At 36.2% G+C, this 18,583-nt stretch overlaps 1 protein-coding gene across 1 annotated transcript; it reads right to left on the reverse strand.

Annotated features, from left to right (window-relative positions):
- Positions 1-12,980: 12,980 nt before the first annotated feature.
- Positions 12,981-13,499, reverse strand: LOC141627124 (uncharacterized). The gene has a single exon (XM_074440582.1). It carries the CDS (start codon positions 13,497-13,499, stop codon positions 12,981-12,983), a length of 519 nt encoding a protein of 172 aa, XP_074296683.1.
- Between the last annotated feature and the right edge of the window lie 5,084 nt (positions 13,500-18,583).

Consider the following 18,583-nt stretch of genomic DNA (forward strand, 5'->3'; position numbering starts at 1 on the left):
AGTTTAGCTTATTTGGTAGCAATTTGAGAAGAGTTCTAACTATATAGGTAGTATTTTGAAAAATTAAGTATATTATGTAGTATTTTGAAAATTACTAACTATAATAGGTAGTAGTTTGCCATTTTTCCTAATTTCTATGATGAAATGATTAACTAAATAACTTGTAATAGAAATAACAAACGCAATAACGAAATGTAGAATTAGAATTACCGAAATGTAGAACTTGCATCAAGAACTTGCAAAGGAAGAACAAACAAGAACCAAATGCTTGAACAAACAAGAACCAAATGTTTAACAATATTGAAACTAATATGAAAACTATTAGAGAATTTTGTGTGCTTAAACTAAGGAGTAAAATTGTGTAAGGAAAGATATCCTACATTGACAAACTAAGGCCCCTATTTATAGTGAAATAGGGGCATAACGGAAAAATCCAAGGGCAAGGAAACCCCGATCGGGGACAAGCCACCCCGATCGGGGCCGAGTGATTTCCGATTTCTTTCTTCAATTCTTGATTAAATGTTCCAAGGGATCCAATGTATGCGATTAATGTCCCTTAATGCACCCGGGTAAATGCATAATATCGCAACTTAAGAGCATCCAAAGAGTATCCTAAACCGGTTTGATCTCGAATTTCGAGGCGGTAATTTGAGTAGTAGTAATAATGGCCGGAAGCATAGCCGCGGTGGGCTTGAAATGATCGGAAAGTTTCACCTACCTTTTAGTTGGAGATGATGGTGGTGGTGGGGATGAAGAACTAGAAACCCCCTCCTCTTCAAAAGCTTTAAGATCGTCTAAGTAAGACTTTCTTGTACTTTAAATTTGCACGGAAGAAGCGGCTTCTATAATTTCTTTCAAAAACTGTCGTCTTCTACGCAAAGTTTTCTCGGGATTGGAATCCGGTGAAAGCAAATCTCTAATACGAGAAGACTTGGGCATAAGACAACAATCTCAAGAAATTCGTAAGTAACAGTCTCAAGGAACAAGTGTTCCTCAAGACAAAAGAAAACAAGATAGAAATCAACAATTCTAAACGCTATAAAACCGTGCTCCCCGGCAACGGCGCCAAAACTTGATAGGTTTTGTCGCACACCTAATCAAAGATAATTTTCCGTTGACACAAATTAATGTAGTATGAGGGGCCGAACACAAGGAGACGGGAATTACGTTATGAATAGCTATTAATAGACTTTTATCAAGGTTGATTACGATTAGTTTTGTTTGTTGATCAACAAATTAAACGATGTAAAAATATATGATTAAAAGAGTTTAGGGGAGTCGGGTCACACATGCAATTTATATATGTATATATATATATATATATATATATATATATATATATATATATATATATATATATATATATATATATATATATATATATATATATATATATATATATAGAGCATCCCATGAGTCTAGCATCTTAGATGAGTCTAGCATATCAATAAGAACCGTTGGATCTTATTGATCCAACCGTCCCGATTATGACACGTGTCTTAATTTAAAAAAAAAAAAAAAAAAAAAAAGGGCGCTGATATATTAAGAACGACACATTCATTATTCCTCATAAATTTTCACTTCCTTTTCTCTCTCTAAAACGTCTATCTCTCCCTCTAAAAAACAACGCGCATCAATTATTTTGACAGTAGATATTCAAAGTTTCTTCAATCGCCATTCTTTTCAAAAAAATCTTCCCTAATCTAGTTAATTTTCTCTAAAATCGAGCATAGATCTACAAAAAGTTAATCAAGATCTTCAAAAACATTCAGAAAACAACCGTTTCTCATCTAATGAAGAGGTATAGATCGCTCTCTAATTCGTTATTTCTTATAAAAAATTGTCGCGATTTATATGTTGCTGCATGGTTTTGTTGTTGTTGTTGTTGTTGTTGATTATATTAATTGATTTAGGGCTAATGTTTTGTTCGAACTGAGTAATTGATTTTTGGCAAAATATTAGGTTTAGTTTGCATCCTGGAGTTGTTGATCTTGAATTATATAACTAAATTGTCAATTAATTGTATGTTTTCTTTTTCGATTTCAGAAATTGAGAAATTAATTCTCGTTTTTGTTTTCGTAGCTATTAAATTTTGTGTTATTTCATATATATTCTACTTTTCGCCTAAAAATTAGGGTTAATAATTTGTAGAAACTGAGTAATTAATGTTCGTTTTTGTTTTGCATAGTATTGATTCTATGTATTCATAGTGTTTGTTAAGAAGTTAGTGTCGTGACAGTGTGAAATTCATAATTGGATTTGTTTTCATGAAAATTGGGGAAAAATTGTGACGATTAAATTAACTTTCGTAAAATACTCGACATCTTTTACTGTAACATTGTTACTGTAACACAGTAAAACTATTACTGTAACATTGTCATTGTAACATTGTAAAACTATTCTTTGTAACATTATTCTTTATTACATTAATATTGCATGCTATAATGTAGTTATTATTGAGGAATCGTCAGTTACTGTTGAACTGAACTTGAAATATTATTACAACATTTTAAATTTGATATTGTGTGATTTAACCCAATTAATTAATTTTGTTCGTATAACATTGTTATTAACTCACAAGAGATGTTGATCATTAATCATCGACCATCAGTTTTCACATATATTTTAATTATTAATGCTACAATGTTTTGTTATCTAGTTACCTTAAGATTGTATTGTTATTATGCTACATTTATTCGATAATATTGATCCACATTAGACTATATGGCCTGTTTGAAAAAATTAGGTTACTTGATTTGTTGAAACCGAGTAACTCGAGGATTAAATTAGCTTTCGTAAAATACTCGACACCAGTTACTGTAATGTCGTTACAGTAACATTATTACTACATGATAGAACTGAACTTGATATACTGTTACAACATCGTATATTTGATGTTGTGTAGTTTATCCAATTAAATTTGACGGTTTTAACATTTTCAAAAACTCACAAATGATTATACTGTAAAATTGTTACTGTAAATTATAACCAATGATTGACCACTGCCTTTCGCATATGTTTTAGTTAGTAATGGCTTCATGTTTTGTCTTGAATGTTAGAATATTTGAAGAAGAAGGTTTGGGAAATCAAGTAAGATAAAAAAGGCGCGCAAGGAGATAGTACATACAAAAAGAAGGGAGACACTGCCTAATCAGTCATGAAGATAGGCGTGAAGAAGGCAGCGTTATTGAAGTTGAAATGCTACTTGAGACTGTTAATAACATTGTAGTCAGATTTTGATGTGTGAATATGATGTATACATCTTGTAAACATTTCACATTGCTACTGTGTGGTATTACAAATCATTTAAGCATATGACTGGTCTGTATTCATTTGATTTTTATTGTTGAAATAATTAAAGTTGGAACTTTTAACATTGTTTTCGTGCTACTTTGATGAATCAATGTTGTTACAGTAACATCATTACAGTATCATTGTTACTTTTTGAGTAATGACGTTACGATACTGAGTTACTTTAAATCTAAAAAACGAAATAATCCCTACATTTACATTTTAGAACTACTTTATACACCGTCTTATATTGTAAACAAACTAAATTAATACTGTAACATTGTTGCCAGGTTATTTTAATGAATCACTTGTTATAGTAACATTGTTACATTAATATTGATCCGCCTTTGAGAAATCAATTAATGAAACGATGATGTTACAGTAACTTTATATTACAGTAACACTGTATTACTCTGATGAATGACTGATGTTACAGTAACACTATTACCATAACGCGAAAGAACAAGGATTAGTTGTATCAAAAATATGAGGAACGCATACAATAAACAACATTAGACTATATGCATGGTCTGTTTGAAAAGTTGACAATACATTCTTAAAATAACTAAATAGGCTATATGGGATTCGAACCCATACCTTTGTACAAGCTTTGCACATTGCTCTCCCATTTGAGCTAATAGCCTTTAAACTAACGACTCAAACTTTCAAATCAAATGAATAACAATAAAGGTATCCTCTTCCTACAAGCTTAAACTTTACAATGATATAATAATACTCATTATTCATACGGAGTTAAACTCTTTTTCATATGGCGTAGATGCAAAGATTGAACCGACAAAACATACATCTCTAATGTTTGTCGATAATAAATGATAACATTATAATGAAACAATTTCATCAAAAGAAGGTGCTAAATTAACATAATACAATTATAAAGATATTAGAATACGGTTTCCTATTATCGTAATAGTGTTACAAGAACATCACATTATTCTGATAACGTTATTCTTGTAAGAGTGTTACATAACCATGTTACTGATAACGCTATGTGTCGAGTATTTTGCGAACGCTAATTCAATCGTCACAATTAATTACCCCAATTTTCATGAATAAAGTCCAGGTATGAATTTCACAATATCATAACCCTAATTTTTTCGACAAACACTAAGAACACATATAATACACATAGATAATAACAAACAAGTCAATCGATCTGTCTTTGCTTAATGCGAATAAGAGACAAAATTACAGTGCAAAAAAAGATCGCAAAGGAATCGCATAATAATGCAATTAATTAACATCACACGACTAATAAACTGGAAGATGCGACTACAAATTGCAAGATCTGAAATCAATTGAAGATATTAACATCGCAGGACTAATAAACATAAAATCGTCAAACGAAAAAAAAAATCTCAAAAGTAAAGGAGTAATGAATTACATACCTGATTACATATAATTAATTGAATTCAATTGATTCAATTGAGCGTGTTCATTAAATTCGCGAGCAAATCCTGTAATATCATTGAAGGTTTCTAGCAAAATCGATTGTGAATGTTAGATTGAATTTGCGATTGTTGATTTGCTGATTAAATTATGCGAAATCGTAAAAAGAGGAAAAAGGTGAGATAGAAGAGATCTGGTTTAGAGAGAGAAACTGATTGTGAATTATGAGGAGGGGAAGCATATAATTAGGTTTATATAGGTAGGTTATGATTTGTGAGGATTAATCCCAGCCGCTGATTTATGTTAGATCTAATGGTTGAGATTAAAATGCTAGACTCACCTAAGATACCTAGACTCACTTGATGCAGTTTCTATATATATATATATATATATATATATATATATATATATATATATATATATATATATATATATATATATTCATGTTAAACTCGGAATAAATAACATTGTCAATTGTTTAGGCTAAAGACACCCACCTCTCGATATTAGTTTCAACCATAGAGCGGGTCCTAGAGAACTCTCGTTATGACTAGGTCGTCCTACTACACATGCTTAGTCTAATTCGATTTTGTGCCTCTCGACTTATAAAATGAATTAACAAACTTAATCATTGAATATGGCCACTAAACAAAGACTAATCGGGACGATACAAACGTGTGATAGAAACAAATAGACAATATTACATCAACCTAATTTAACATTTACATATATTACTTATGCATGGCTTCCCTAATCCCTAGACAAAAGGGAACTACTCACTCATATTAGAAATGAAATTAACAATGTATGACGTAGTAAACATGTTGAGTATGAAATAAGAATTTGATTAATATTAATACGAAACTAATAACTAAATAATAATTTCTACGATGAAATGATTAACTAAATAACTTGTAATAGAAATAACAAAAGCAATAACGAAATGTAGAATTAGATTTACCGAAATGTAGAACTTGTATTAAGAACTTGCAAAGGAAGAACAAATAAGAACCAAACGCCTGAAAAAATAAGAACCAAATGTTAAACAATATTGAAACTAATATGAAACTATAAGAGAATTTTGTGTGCTTAAATTAAGGAGGAGTAAAACTGTGTAAAGAAGGATATCCTACATTGACAGACTAAGGCCCCTTTTATAATGAAATATGGGCATAACGTAAAAATCCAATGGCAAGGAAACCCCGATCGAGGACATGCCACCTCGATCGGGGCCGAGTGATTTTCGATTTCTTTCTTCAATTCTTGATTAAATGTTCCAAGGGATCCAATATATGCGATTAATGTCCCTTAATGCACCCGGATAAATGCTTAATATCACAACTTAAGATCATCCTAAGCTTGATATTTTCCACATGAATTTGGACTTCTCACTGGGCTCTGTGCATGATCATTTTGCATTTATCAATTAATGCTCCATACTTTCTTTCTTGGGCTTGAAAACACACTCTTCTATGGTCATGCTTGGTCTTTGTTAGCCTCGTGAACTCGTATGTTTGCTATTTGATGGAAAAAGCTACTAAAGCTTAATTTCCTACAAAACATAATGAAACAAGCAAATGAAACATAATCACTAATATTAGTGCAAATAATATGTAAAAATAGAGCTAAAATGGGGGTAAAATCATGTATAAAATTCTAATACTCATTCATTTCATTTCATTCAAAGATCTCAATGAATTTGCAAATCGTTATTATAGATTGAAAGTGATTGTTTCAAAAAAATTGTAATACTCATTCATTTCATTTCTATTGTCCTCTTTTATTTAGTTAGATTTAAAAAAAAATATAAAGAAATGGGATGAATAGAATTACTTGTAGTTTAAATATTTACTGCATATATTTAGAAAAAGGGTAAATTAATTTGATACCAATCGATATAATAGCAAAACTAAACAAAACATAGCGATTTCGAACTCACATAAAAAGAAAATCTATCAACAAAAAAACATAAAATTATGTAGAATTATATAAAATACTGCAATTAAAAAAATGAAATGATTATTCAAAGATCTCAATGAATTTGCAAATCGTAGTGCGAGTAATTCAGACGTAGTATTGTATACTTAGGATTTTATAACAAATCTCGAATAAAGGAAAAAATACATGAGAAAGTTAGAATCATATATATATGTAATGAGCTCCTATACTATGCAATGTAATATAAGGATCATCGCACCAAAGAATTACTCATATATATATATATGTGTGTGTGTGTGTGCGCGCGCGCGCTAAAAAATAAGAAAAATAATACGGCACCAAAACAAAGATTATGACAAATTACTACAACCATCAAAGTTACACCAAAAAAAATAGTAAATCACTATCATATCAAAAAGAAAATTTGAATGATAACTACATGCAAAAATAATGAAATTGTAATGACTAAATTTTTCTCTTTACATGTTATGTAATATATATGCATAGAAGGGTAGGTGAATGATTTGAAAAACTTAAACTCGTATAACTAATAACTTATTTAATTACATGAATTTTAAGTGTCATTAAAAAGGAAGATGTATGAAAATCTAAAATTGTTAAGGGACTATAGTCAATAGCGGATGGGAAATTTAGAGTTTTAAAAAAAAAAACAAATAATGGCTTAGAAATGAAGGAGGGATGTCACGTGTCGGTTCAACAATTGCTCAATCTAGGCTTTTTATATTATTGTATAGATAATTAAGTTAGTTAGATTTGAAATGCAGCAACTACTGAATTGATGGGATTTAAACAAAACCAACCCAAATTTGTTAAATTTGAACACAAATTAGGGTGTTATAAAAATGATAAATTAATTACAATACAATTTAATTTTTTTGACATTTATTTTATGTAAAGGCAAGGAAGATGTCTTACAAATGGTTTTCGTCTCCTACGAACATTATGTCGTCTTTTGTAGACGTAAAAAAACGAGAAGTAAGATTGAAAGTGGAATCTTCAGACGACGAATCCTGTTCGGATTTCATATTATCACCTATGTCTTGTCCAGTATCATCGGATTCTGAATCTGAATCAATCCAAACTTCAACAAGGCAAATGTGTATAGATAAATTGCATCGAGACGGAGGGAGTAATAGTTTTATCTTTTTAAAATTTCTCTATAACGTTTAATCATAGAAAACCAAATCAATTGATTGAGACAGAGGGAGTAATAGTTTATCATTGTAGCGCACAACCTTTTAATAATTAAAATAGTTCTATTACCCGTGAAATTCACGGGACTGGTTATATTGTCACATTGGTAGTGTTATGAAAAGTCGGATTGACGATCACATCGGGGCATGGGGATAAAAGACTTCGTAAGAAAAACGTTTTTAATAATCAATACGTATATCGTCAAAGTATATGTATGTTATGTGTATATAGCACAATTTACTAATCTTTTGCCACGGCTTATTGGTATTTTGCCACGAGTATTGTTATATTTGTTAGTGTTTTCCTACGATTATTGGTATTGTTGTTGTTGTTGTTAACTTTGATTTTGTTTTTCCTCTTTTTTCATTTTATAACCTCCGTCTCGGTAATTTGTTTACGGGGCTAACTGAACTTACAGTATATGTGATTTGCGTGTACTAGTTCAATCAAAGTTTTAACACACATAATAGTTGCACAATTTTATTCGTTTTATTTTCGTGTATTCGAATCTATTACAAATTACAAGGTGGTTAGAATACATGGAGTTTTGATTATTAGAACAGCAACTAAGATGCTTAGGCAGTTGGCATCAATCTACGGGTAAAATAATTATCACTAAAGTCATATAGGTAGAGGATAAGTATATTTTACTTCTCTTGTCATTAAGTTAAGTTGGTTGTAGCCTTAAAGTTGTACTTGCTAAAATTTCTTATCGATCGTGTCTTGTAGTATCCAGCTGATGTGCAAGCGTTTCTTGATCTCTACATGCCCGATTTGAGCGAAACACCGTATGTGAATGCGGGATTTCAGAACGTAAATGTAGTGCACGAAATCTGCCATCACGGTCCAAGCCTCCTTGGCTACATTGGACCCAATATGCAGAGTTTTGCTTGCAGATCTATTTCCGCTATGAGATGCAAGAGTTTATGCAATATGTTTGTAAGTCTTCATTCTCATCATTTGCTTTATTCTATGAATCAATTTGTCTACCCTTTCGCCCTATATTTACTTAGTCTATTACGCAGGTGCAACGTTACGTGACCGTCAACTTCTTCAACCAGTTGCAGAGCTTGGTCCTAGGTGGCAGCAAGTTTCAGTGGGAGACTTCCTTGCTGCTGCTGATAACTTTGCACCACTCCGAGGAGCTCAACTGATGTTTCGAGTCGTGCCCGATAACAACAGGCTATTTCTCTAGGAGGCGAGGTTTGGTGTCACAAGATTAGGTAACCCCGCTAAGCGTTACAAGAACCGCATTTTAAAATCTCCTCCTCTTCTATGCCAACAACAAGTTCCCAAGAGTAACAAGGTTTCAGACACAGACATGGTCTTGTTGTGGTCTCTCTACAGTAGAGTTTGATTATTACTTGGAATCTTGAAGTTTTATCGAAACTACTTAGCTACAATAGCCTTATAGTTGTGATGATATTGTGTTCAGTCCTCTCTGTGTATATTGAATCTTGATTAGCGCCTACCAGCTTTCACACCTTATTCAGACGCTATTATATAATGCTCGTGTAATACCCCAAATATTTTGAGTATGTCCTACAAATATTTTAATTTATTTTAAAAGCTTTACTATAGTAAATAATTTTTTTTTTTTTTTGATTTAATAATACATTACTTTTTTTTTTGTATTTTTGAATCCAACATTTCGTTCCATTCATATTTAAGCCCATTATCAATGTCACATATCCAACATGATTATTTATTAACCTAAAACCTAATTGTTGTGAAACCCATCTAATGCTAGTCATCTATCTTGCTTAATTTCGTGCGGTAACGGAGTCCACTGTATGTCGAGTTATATGTTATTGTTGTATTGGGCCTAGGTTAAGTAACCTAGGGCATCGTATGTATTCCTATAAATACGTTCCTATGATTAATGAGAAAGGCAAGTCGTTCTATTCTATCTTGAGTCGTATTCTTGACATGGTATCAGGTTACTTAACAAAATAAAAATAACATGGTGTGGGCAGCAGTAGTGAGGCCGTGACCGAGCCTGTAATGGGTAGGGGTCATCGAATAAAAATTCCGAACTCTAATCTTCGTGACTATGTTGTTGAAAGTACTGTTCGTGGTAATAGTTCGTCCGCGTCCAATCGTATCACCGTGACACCGCCCCTCTCACGTACGCCGTATCCCCTTGTTCATTATGTTAATAGTGATAAATTTTCTGTGGAGCATCGTACTTATCTGACAGCTATTACGAGTAATAAGGAGCCATGCTCGTTCAAAGAAGCAGTAAATGATGAAGGGTGGAGAAAGGCAATGGAAACCGAAATGAAAGCCTTGGCTGACAACAGAACATGGACGTTAGAACCATTACCTCCCGGAAATAAAGCACTCGGTAGTAAGTGGCTGTATAAAATTAATTACAAATCTGACTCGACCATTGAACGATTGAAAGCTCGGTTGGTTGTCTTTGGTAATCATCAGACGGAAGGTATAGATTATGATGAGACCTTTGCTCCTGTAGCAAAGATGAGTACAGTGCGCATGTTTTTTTCTATTGCTGCAGCTAAAAATTGGATATTGCATCAGATGGACGTCCATAATGCCTTCCTTCATGGAGATTTGACCGAGGAAGTTTATATGCGGTTACCCCCGCCCCCCCCCCCCCGGTTTCTATTCCTCTACTCTAGGTATGGTATGTCGATTACGTAAATCGTTGTATGGTCTAAAGCAGGCGCCTCGCTGCTGGTTTGCAAAATTGGGTTCTGCTTTGAAAGAATATGGGTTCAAGCAAAGTTATGCCGATTACTCATTGTTCACGTTTCTCAAAGACACGGTCCAACTACATGTACTAATTTATGTAGATGATCTCATTGTGTCGGGCAATGATGTTGAAGCTGTTACAAAATTCAAGAATTATTTTCATAAATGTTTCCACATGAAAGATTTGGGTGTACTGAAATATTTTCTTAGGATTGAAGTAGCTAGAAATGCTGATGGTATATTTTTGTGTCAAAGAAAATATGCACTCGATGTCATTGCTGAAGTGGGCTATCTTGGGAGCAAGCCGTCGCCAACTCCCATTGAGCAAAATCACAAGCTGGGATATTCGACCAGTCCAATGCTTGCCGACCCAGAGGTGTATCGTCGTTTGGTTGGTCGGTTAGTTTACTTGTCTGTCACTCGCCCCGATCTTACGTATGTAGTTCATATATTGTCCCAGTATATGCATGCGCCCCAAATGGATCATTGGGATGCTGCGCTCCGTGTCCTGCGTTATATCAAAGGTACCCCTGGTCAAGGTATCTTATTGAAAAGTAATGCTGACCTGCACCTTGTTGGTTGGTGTGACTCCGATTGGGGCACGTGTCCTATGTCACGTCGTTCTTTGACTGGATGGATTGTTTTCTTAGGTTCATCTATTGTGTCGTGGAAAACCAAGAAACAACCCAATGTTTCTCTTTCTTCCGCTGAAGCAGAATACCGTGCGTTAGCTGCTATTACGTGTGAAATAAAGTGGCTAACTAGTTTGCTCCTGGACTTGGGTATTACACATTCCGTTGTCGTACCTATATCTTGTGACAGTCAGTCTGCCTTACACATTGCTCGCAACCCGATTTTTCACGAACGCAAAAAGCATATTGATATTGCCTGTCACTTTGTTCGTGATGCTATTAAAGATGGTCTTATTGCACCGTCGTATGTGTCTACTAAGATTCAGCTTGCAGATGTCCTCACAAAGGCCTTATGTGTTGCTCAATTTACGTCGTTAGTGTCCAAGTTGGGCATTTACAATCCGTATGCTCCAACTTGAGGGGGGGTAACGGAGTCCATTGTATGTCGAGTTATATGTTATTGTCGTATTGGGCCTAGGTTAAGTAACCTAGGGCGTCGTATGTATTCCTATAAATACGTTCCTATGATTAATGAGAAAGGCAAGTCGTTCTATTCTATCTTGAGTTGTATTTTTGACATGCGGCGCACATTAGAATTTCCAAATCCTATTTGACTAAACCTCTCAGGATCGTCATCAAATTCTAAACAAAAACAAATTGCCATTATTACGTACTTAAGCTTATCTTGTTTTACCTCTCCTTGTCCCTGTATTTTTGGCGTCCTCAATCCGTTCCATTTATCTTCTCTAATTCCTTATAGACAAGGTAACACGATTCTACCGATCCTATTATTATTACTATTGTTCGAGGTTATGTGCTTACATGTTAATTGTTATTAGTTTCTTATTGTTCTTATGTGCTTATTTGAGTTGAATACTAGTAATTGTTATTTTATATTAATAGTTAATATTTTCTATTGATAAGATAATTTTATCATTGGTGAGACGGGATACGAATGAGTTGCTTATACAATTAGAACGATGTTAACTTATGATTGTGAGGTAGATAGGACGGTACCGTCCTAATTTGGTTGTTGGCTGTAAAAGTAGATGTACCATGAAAGAAAGAGGTTGAATACATAGGTTGACATCATCATTATAATTATGTTAATAGGCAATAGTTGGGATTGTGTCGTAAAGTTGAGAGTTGTAAAGAGATAATGGAAGATTTGTATACGTTTGGCATCGTATTGATTATTGGCCTTGAGTTTACGGATTGTTTAGTATTGTATTTTTACTGTCGTTTCCTTTGACATTGACTTGTGGGTGATTAGCTTAGAGACTAGTACTCTAAGTGTTGAGCATGGTTCTTTGAACCTTTGACAATATCGATATTGAAATTGAGATGACTATTGGTTACTGGTATTGAGTTATGGGGCCGTTGTGCCATATTGTGTTTACGGTCCAGCGTGATCATGGTTATTGAGTATATTATTTGAGTTTGAAATCGATATTGAGATGAAAATATTGTTTCGCGATTTTTATCCGCCAGAGTTCACTCACCCATTGTCTTTGGTCTTAAAGTTTAATATAAATAATGTGGAATTAGTATGAGGTTCGGATTAGTTTATGGGGATTTTTTTTTTTCTTATTCTCTCTGTTTATTTTTATTTTTACATGTCTGTGTTTCCACGTCGTGACCAAAACTAAGCTGCTTATATTGAGGTATAATTTGTTACTCAGCTTTTCGGCTGACGTGTTTTCTCCCTTTTGGGCTACTCGTCATGGGGTCAGTTCCTTTCTGTCTTCTGGTTTTTTTTTTTGAATTCCCTATGGGGAAGAACTAAGTATTAATTAAATCTGCATCTGCCAAAGCCGTTATAGAGGGAGGAAATACACCTTCCCAGCTGCGTCGACCCTCTTCCCACGACAAAACATGAGCATACCCATGTGCCACCTTATTCCAACTTCTACGCACAAAAGAAAAACTAACATCATCAAACCTACGACAAAGTTTCAAAATATCGTAATAAACAAGAAAAATATCATTGCGCCCTGTCCTTCTCTTCTTCAAATCTTCTATGACCACTTCACAATCCTCTTCTACTATCAACCTCCGAATGCCTCTTGATGCAGCTTCCTGTAACCCGGACAAAATAGCCACTGCTTCCACCAAAGTAGGGTGGTACAGAGCTCGAGCCTGGATTGTCGCACCCCATAACATCATCCCATCCGCGCCCCTGCATACGATGCCCCAACTCGTCCCGACTCCCTCCTTAACTCCCGCATCAACATTAATCTTCACCTTACCCCTCTCAGGCCTCGCCCATCCCGCTGCCACACACGCCCTCGGGTCAGCCATTGTCCCTACCACATCCGAAATCTCCTATAACACCTCTCTCACTCGCTGAATCACCAAGTCCGCCCTCCAAACCTCCTCTTCGAACAAAGCCTTATTACGCCTTTCCCACAATTCCCAACACCCAACCATAAACATCTCCCAATCCTTCGCATCCATCTCGCGTCCAGCCTCCTCCATCCAATCCCTCACCATTTCAAACCCCTCCGCACCTCTTACCTCGACCCCTAACCCCTCCCAGACCGCATCCACCCATCCACAACCTCTGATAACATGGAGACACGTTTCCGCTCTCGACTTACACTGTGCTCACGCATCATCAACCAAACCCACCCGCTTGGAAATATTCATCTTGGTTGCTAATGCATCGTTACATAATTGCCAAAAAAATACTTTTATCCTAGGCAATACTGGAGCATTCCAAATACGATTCCAAAGCATCATATCACGAGCACTATCCGACTGACCAACCATGTCCACTCCATCCGCTACCGGTAATTTATAAGCAGAGCGAACCGAATATATCCCATCCCTCTCAGCATCCCAACACCATTCATCCAAAGGTCGAGCCTCACTAATCCTAATACCCAACACACGGTCACATTCAAAAGGAAGGAAACACTCCCTGACCTTATCCTCATCCCAACCACTCCCCTCCTCATTCATAAGCTCCACTACACACATCCCCTCCGGCTGCACACCCCTAGGCGAAATGACCCGCCTTATCTGCGTCCCAGGCAGCCAAGGGTCCTGCCAAACCCGCGTTGACACCCCATCCCCAATTCTCTTTCGGACTGCAAGTTGTAACACGGACCGAGCCTCCCAAATACTACGCCATGTATAACTTGGGTTCCCTCCTAACTCTGCCTCCATAAAAGACCCAGTCGGAAAGTATTTCCCCTTTATTACACGCACCATCAGACTCTCCGTATCCGTTATAAGCCTCCAAGCCTGCTTCCCCAATAAAGCCATATTAAACTGTTCAAAATCCCTAAATCCCATGCCACCCCTACACTTCTTCCTACACATTCTTGACCACGCTACCCACGAAATCTTCCTCTTACCATTCTCAGAACCCCACCAGTACTTCGAAACAAGAGATCGCAAATCGTCACAAAAATTAACAGGTAGCTTAAAAACGCTCATCGCATAGTTAGGAATAGATTGGGCAATAGCCTTTAACAACACTTCCTTACCCGCTTTACTGAGCAGCATCCCCCGCCAACACTGCAACTTCTTACTAATCTTGTCTCTAATCACTGCCGCTATCCCCTTTTTGGATCTTCCCACCACAGTAGGTAAACCGAGATACCTATCATGACCCGTTACCTGTCGAACCCCAAGTATAGCCGCCACAGCCTCTCGACGCCTCACTGTAGTACCATGACTGAAAGATACAGTCGTCTTTTCCAGACTAACCCTTTGCCCTAAAATAGACTCATACTTTCTCAACACATCTCTCACCACTCTAGCCTCCCTCTCATTCGCCTTTACAAAGAAAATGCTATCATCCGCAAATAACAGATGAGAAATAGCAGGAGCAGCAGGAGCCACCCTAATTCCATGAATGGAACCATTCTCGACAGCATGCCTCATAAGGCTCGAGAGAACCTCCGCACAAATTATAAACAAGTAGGGAGAAAGAGGGTCACCTTGTCGTATTCCACGTTGAGGCGCAAACATTTCCGAGCTCTTCCCATTTACAAGCACTGAATAATTAACCGACCGGACACACTTCGTAACGCAATCAGACCTTCTAGCATCAAAACCCATTTTATGCAATACCGCCTCTAAGAAGTCCCACTCCACACGATCATAAGCCTTTGCCATATCCAACTTAAGAGCCATGTGACCACCCCCACTCCTATAGTTTTTCATATGATGAAATAACTCAAAAGCGACAAGAATATTATCAGTAGTGTATCGATCAGGGGTAAAAGACTCTGATTCTCAGACACAATCTCTCCCAGGAACCTTTTCACTCGATTTGCTAAAACTTTAGAGACCAATTTATAAACCACATTACATAAACTAATAGGTCGGAACTCAGTCATTTTATCAGGAGCCTTTTTCTTCGGGATTAGATCAATATTAGTTAAATTCAACCCTGTCGGAACTTCAGCCCCATTAAGAATATTTAAAACAGCACGTACCACCGCAGGACCCACGATATGCCAATATGTTTGATAGAATAGCCCATTCATCCCATCCGGCCCCGGAGCCTTCAGTGGATGCATTTGATTCAAAGCTTCCAATACTTCATCCCCTCTATACTCCTCGGCCAGAATTGCATTCATAGCTTCTGTAACTCGCTCCTCAACCCCGCACAGTGCCTCCTCAAACCCCGATGGTGAGTCAGTAGAGAACAATTCGCGAAAATAATCAACAACACACGTTGATATTGCCGCGGTATTGTCAAAAACACGCCCACTACTATCCACTAACTTAGCTATGAAATTCTTTCTCTTTCTCTGCCCCGCCTTCCTATGAAAGAAAGCGGTGTTACGGTCCCCATCTTTAAGCCATAACGCCCTAGACCGCTGCCTCCAAAATCTCTCCTCCTTCCGTAGAAGCTGATTTATCTCTCCCACAACTCGTCGCCTCTCCTTGACCTGCCACGGCTCCCTATCACCTTCATTAAGCTTCTTTAAATACCGCCTTTTCTTGTTCAACTCCCGAAGAATCCTCCCTATACTAATTCCCTTCCACTCAAACAACTCCTTGGCACAACTCTCGATAGACTCAAGTAACTCACCATCTCCCTTCCGCCACCCTGCCCTTACCACCTCCTCACATCCGTCCTCCCCTACCCATATATTGCTTTCAGGTCTTCCGCTGCTATTGAAAAAGGATTTTATTTCAAGACAAGATTTTATTTAAAGTGGTCAAAGATTTAGTTTATTTTGTATATTTTATTTTAAGAGATATTTTGTAATAGAGACTTTGTATATTAATTATAATATCTCTCTCTTTCGGCCAGTTTTGTATGTAAAAGTTAATTTTAATTTAGCCGAAAATCAGGGGTGTTACAAGTAAAGCTTTTAAAATAAATTAAAATATTTGTAGGTCATACTCAAAATATTTGGGGTATTACAATCTCCCCCCTCCTTAAAAAGAACTTCATCCTCAAAGTTCGGATTTGACGAAAACTAAAACCCTTTTGAAAATTTTAGAGTGTTATAGCTCGAGAATCGAGAAACATTCACACCTTTCACAGAAGAACCTTGATTAGTATGATGAAGGCCTTCTCTATCACAAAGAGTCTTTCTCTGAAGCTTCTTGTCTCCAAAGATATCAACGACACTTCTCCAAGACAAAAGTTCAACTAGGATGGTCATGTTTGAAATGTCGCTTCAACGACCGACTTGTATCTTCCAATCCAAACCCATCTACCAAAGGCTACTGCTGATTTTTTACCTCATAGAAAACAAAAGGTCTGCCCTTATGTGCAACTACGTAAGTACTGTTAGACTTAATGTCGAGCTTGACTGATTAGAGCGACCAATGACCTTTTCGGGTTAGCCAGAATGGACAGGGTCTCTCAGCCAAATATGAGGTCATGTCTCATGACACTACTAGCTGTTTGCATGGCCATTTTAAGGGTGCTACCAAGACACTATTCATCTGCATTTCTTACAAAATGGGTTTCCTTAGGGAGCATCCACCACAGGAGTTTCAGTCTGGAGTTCCTGCCAATTGATGTAAATATATATCAAGATGTCCTCCTGATGCGACTGGCTTTTATTACCCTAGCAAACCAAACCCTATTTTAGGAGTTATAAGTACTATTTCTTTAACCTTTTTACGATCTTGTTTAATCATCGTGGAGCCGGAATCTGTGATCTCAGGTAATTGTTTTCTTCATGGTTGGGATCGATTTTGAAGCCCTTTCCAGTGGGGATCATTTTTTTCGATTGATTCTTCAGTTCAAGTTGGTTATTCGCTTCTGATTGTTTACTGTATATCATTAATGAAAATGATGGGTAATTGAAGTAACTAGATCAAGTATGAATGGGTATTGTCGATGGTGCTATGTACACAAATAAGAACAATGTTATTGCAAGTATCATATTATAAGCCGTATAAGGGGTACTAATTCATACTACCAATCATTTAAGACCCACATATACACTGCCCTTTAGTCTCTTTTTGTTTTGGTTGTATTATTATCTATAGACGATATCCATATTTATCTAAGTTGAGAAGCTCCTGTCATAACTTCTCCTCAGTCTATACTCACTGAGGGATGTCATTGGGTTACGACACTTCGCTCATTAAGGAATTACGGAAGAGTTGGGCGTCATGTGTGCTTGGTTATTTTGTTGATTATAGAATGATTAGTGTCGGTAAGATTAACCAATTCATTCGTGATCATTGGGCCATTCGTGGTCATATTTTAGTTCATAAAATGGATGATCTCTATGTTTTCAAATGCTCGGATGAAAGGGATAAAAACGATATTATTGAAAGGAGTATTGCTGTATTCGATGGAGCCCTGATGATATTTAGAGATTGGTTACCGAACACATCTCCCCAAAGAATGAGTTTCAGAGAGGCTAAGGTTTGGGTTAGAGTTTATGGGCTCCCTTTTGAATTTCTTAATAATCACATTGCTTCATTGATAGGGAGTATGTTTGAAGAGAACTTGGCAGTGAGTAATTTTGATAGTTGTCCACAAAATGACTACTTGCGAGTTAGGGTGCTGGTACATCTTGATAAACCCCTCCTTCCCGGATTTTATCTAGCTCTTAATGAGGGATCTTTATTATGGGTGCAATTTAAGTATGAGGAGATTATCAAGGTTTGTGTACGATGTGGACAAGTTGGCCATAAGATAAATGGGTGTTGTGAAACGGAGGAAAAAATAAAAACTAACATTGACACGCTCATGTCTGAAGTTCTATGTAGAGGTTTTCCTATTTTACAAGCGGAAGACATCTTTCCGATGTTTAAATTGGATTTGAGAGTTAACTCACATGTATCAATGTCTAATAAGCGACGTGTTAGAATGGGACAGAACAAGATGTATAAACAGCCTTGTGTTGACAGAAGTATTTATCCTGGTACAAAATTTGAGCAAGGCTTTC

The sequence above is a fragment of the Silene latifolia genome, chromosome 2, assembly GCF_048544455.1.
Source record: "Silene latifolia isolate original U9 population chromosome 2, ASM4854445v1, whole genome shotgun sequence".
In the NCBI taxonomy this organism is placed as follows: Eukaryota; Viridiplantae; Streptophyta; class Magnoliopsida; order Caryophyllales; family Caryophyllaceae; genus Silene; species Silene latifolia.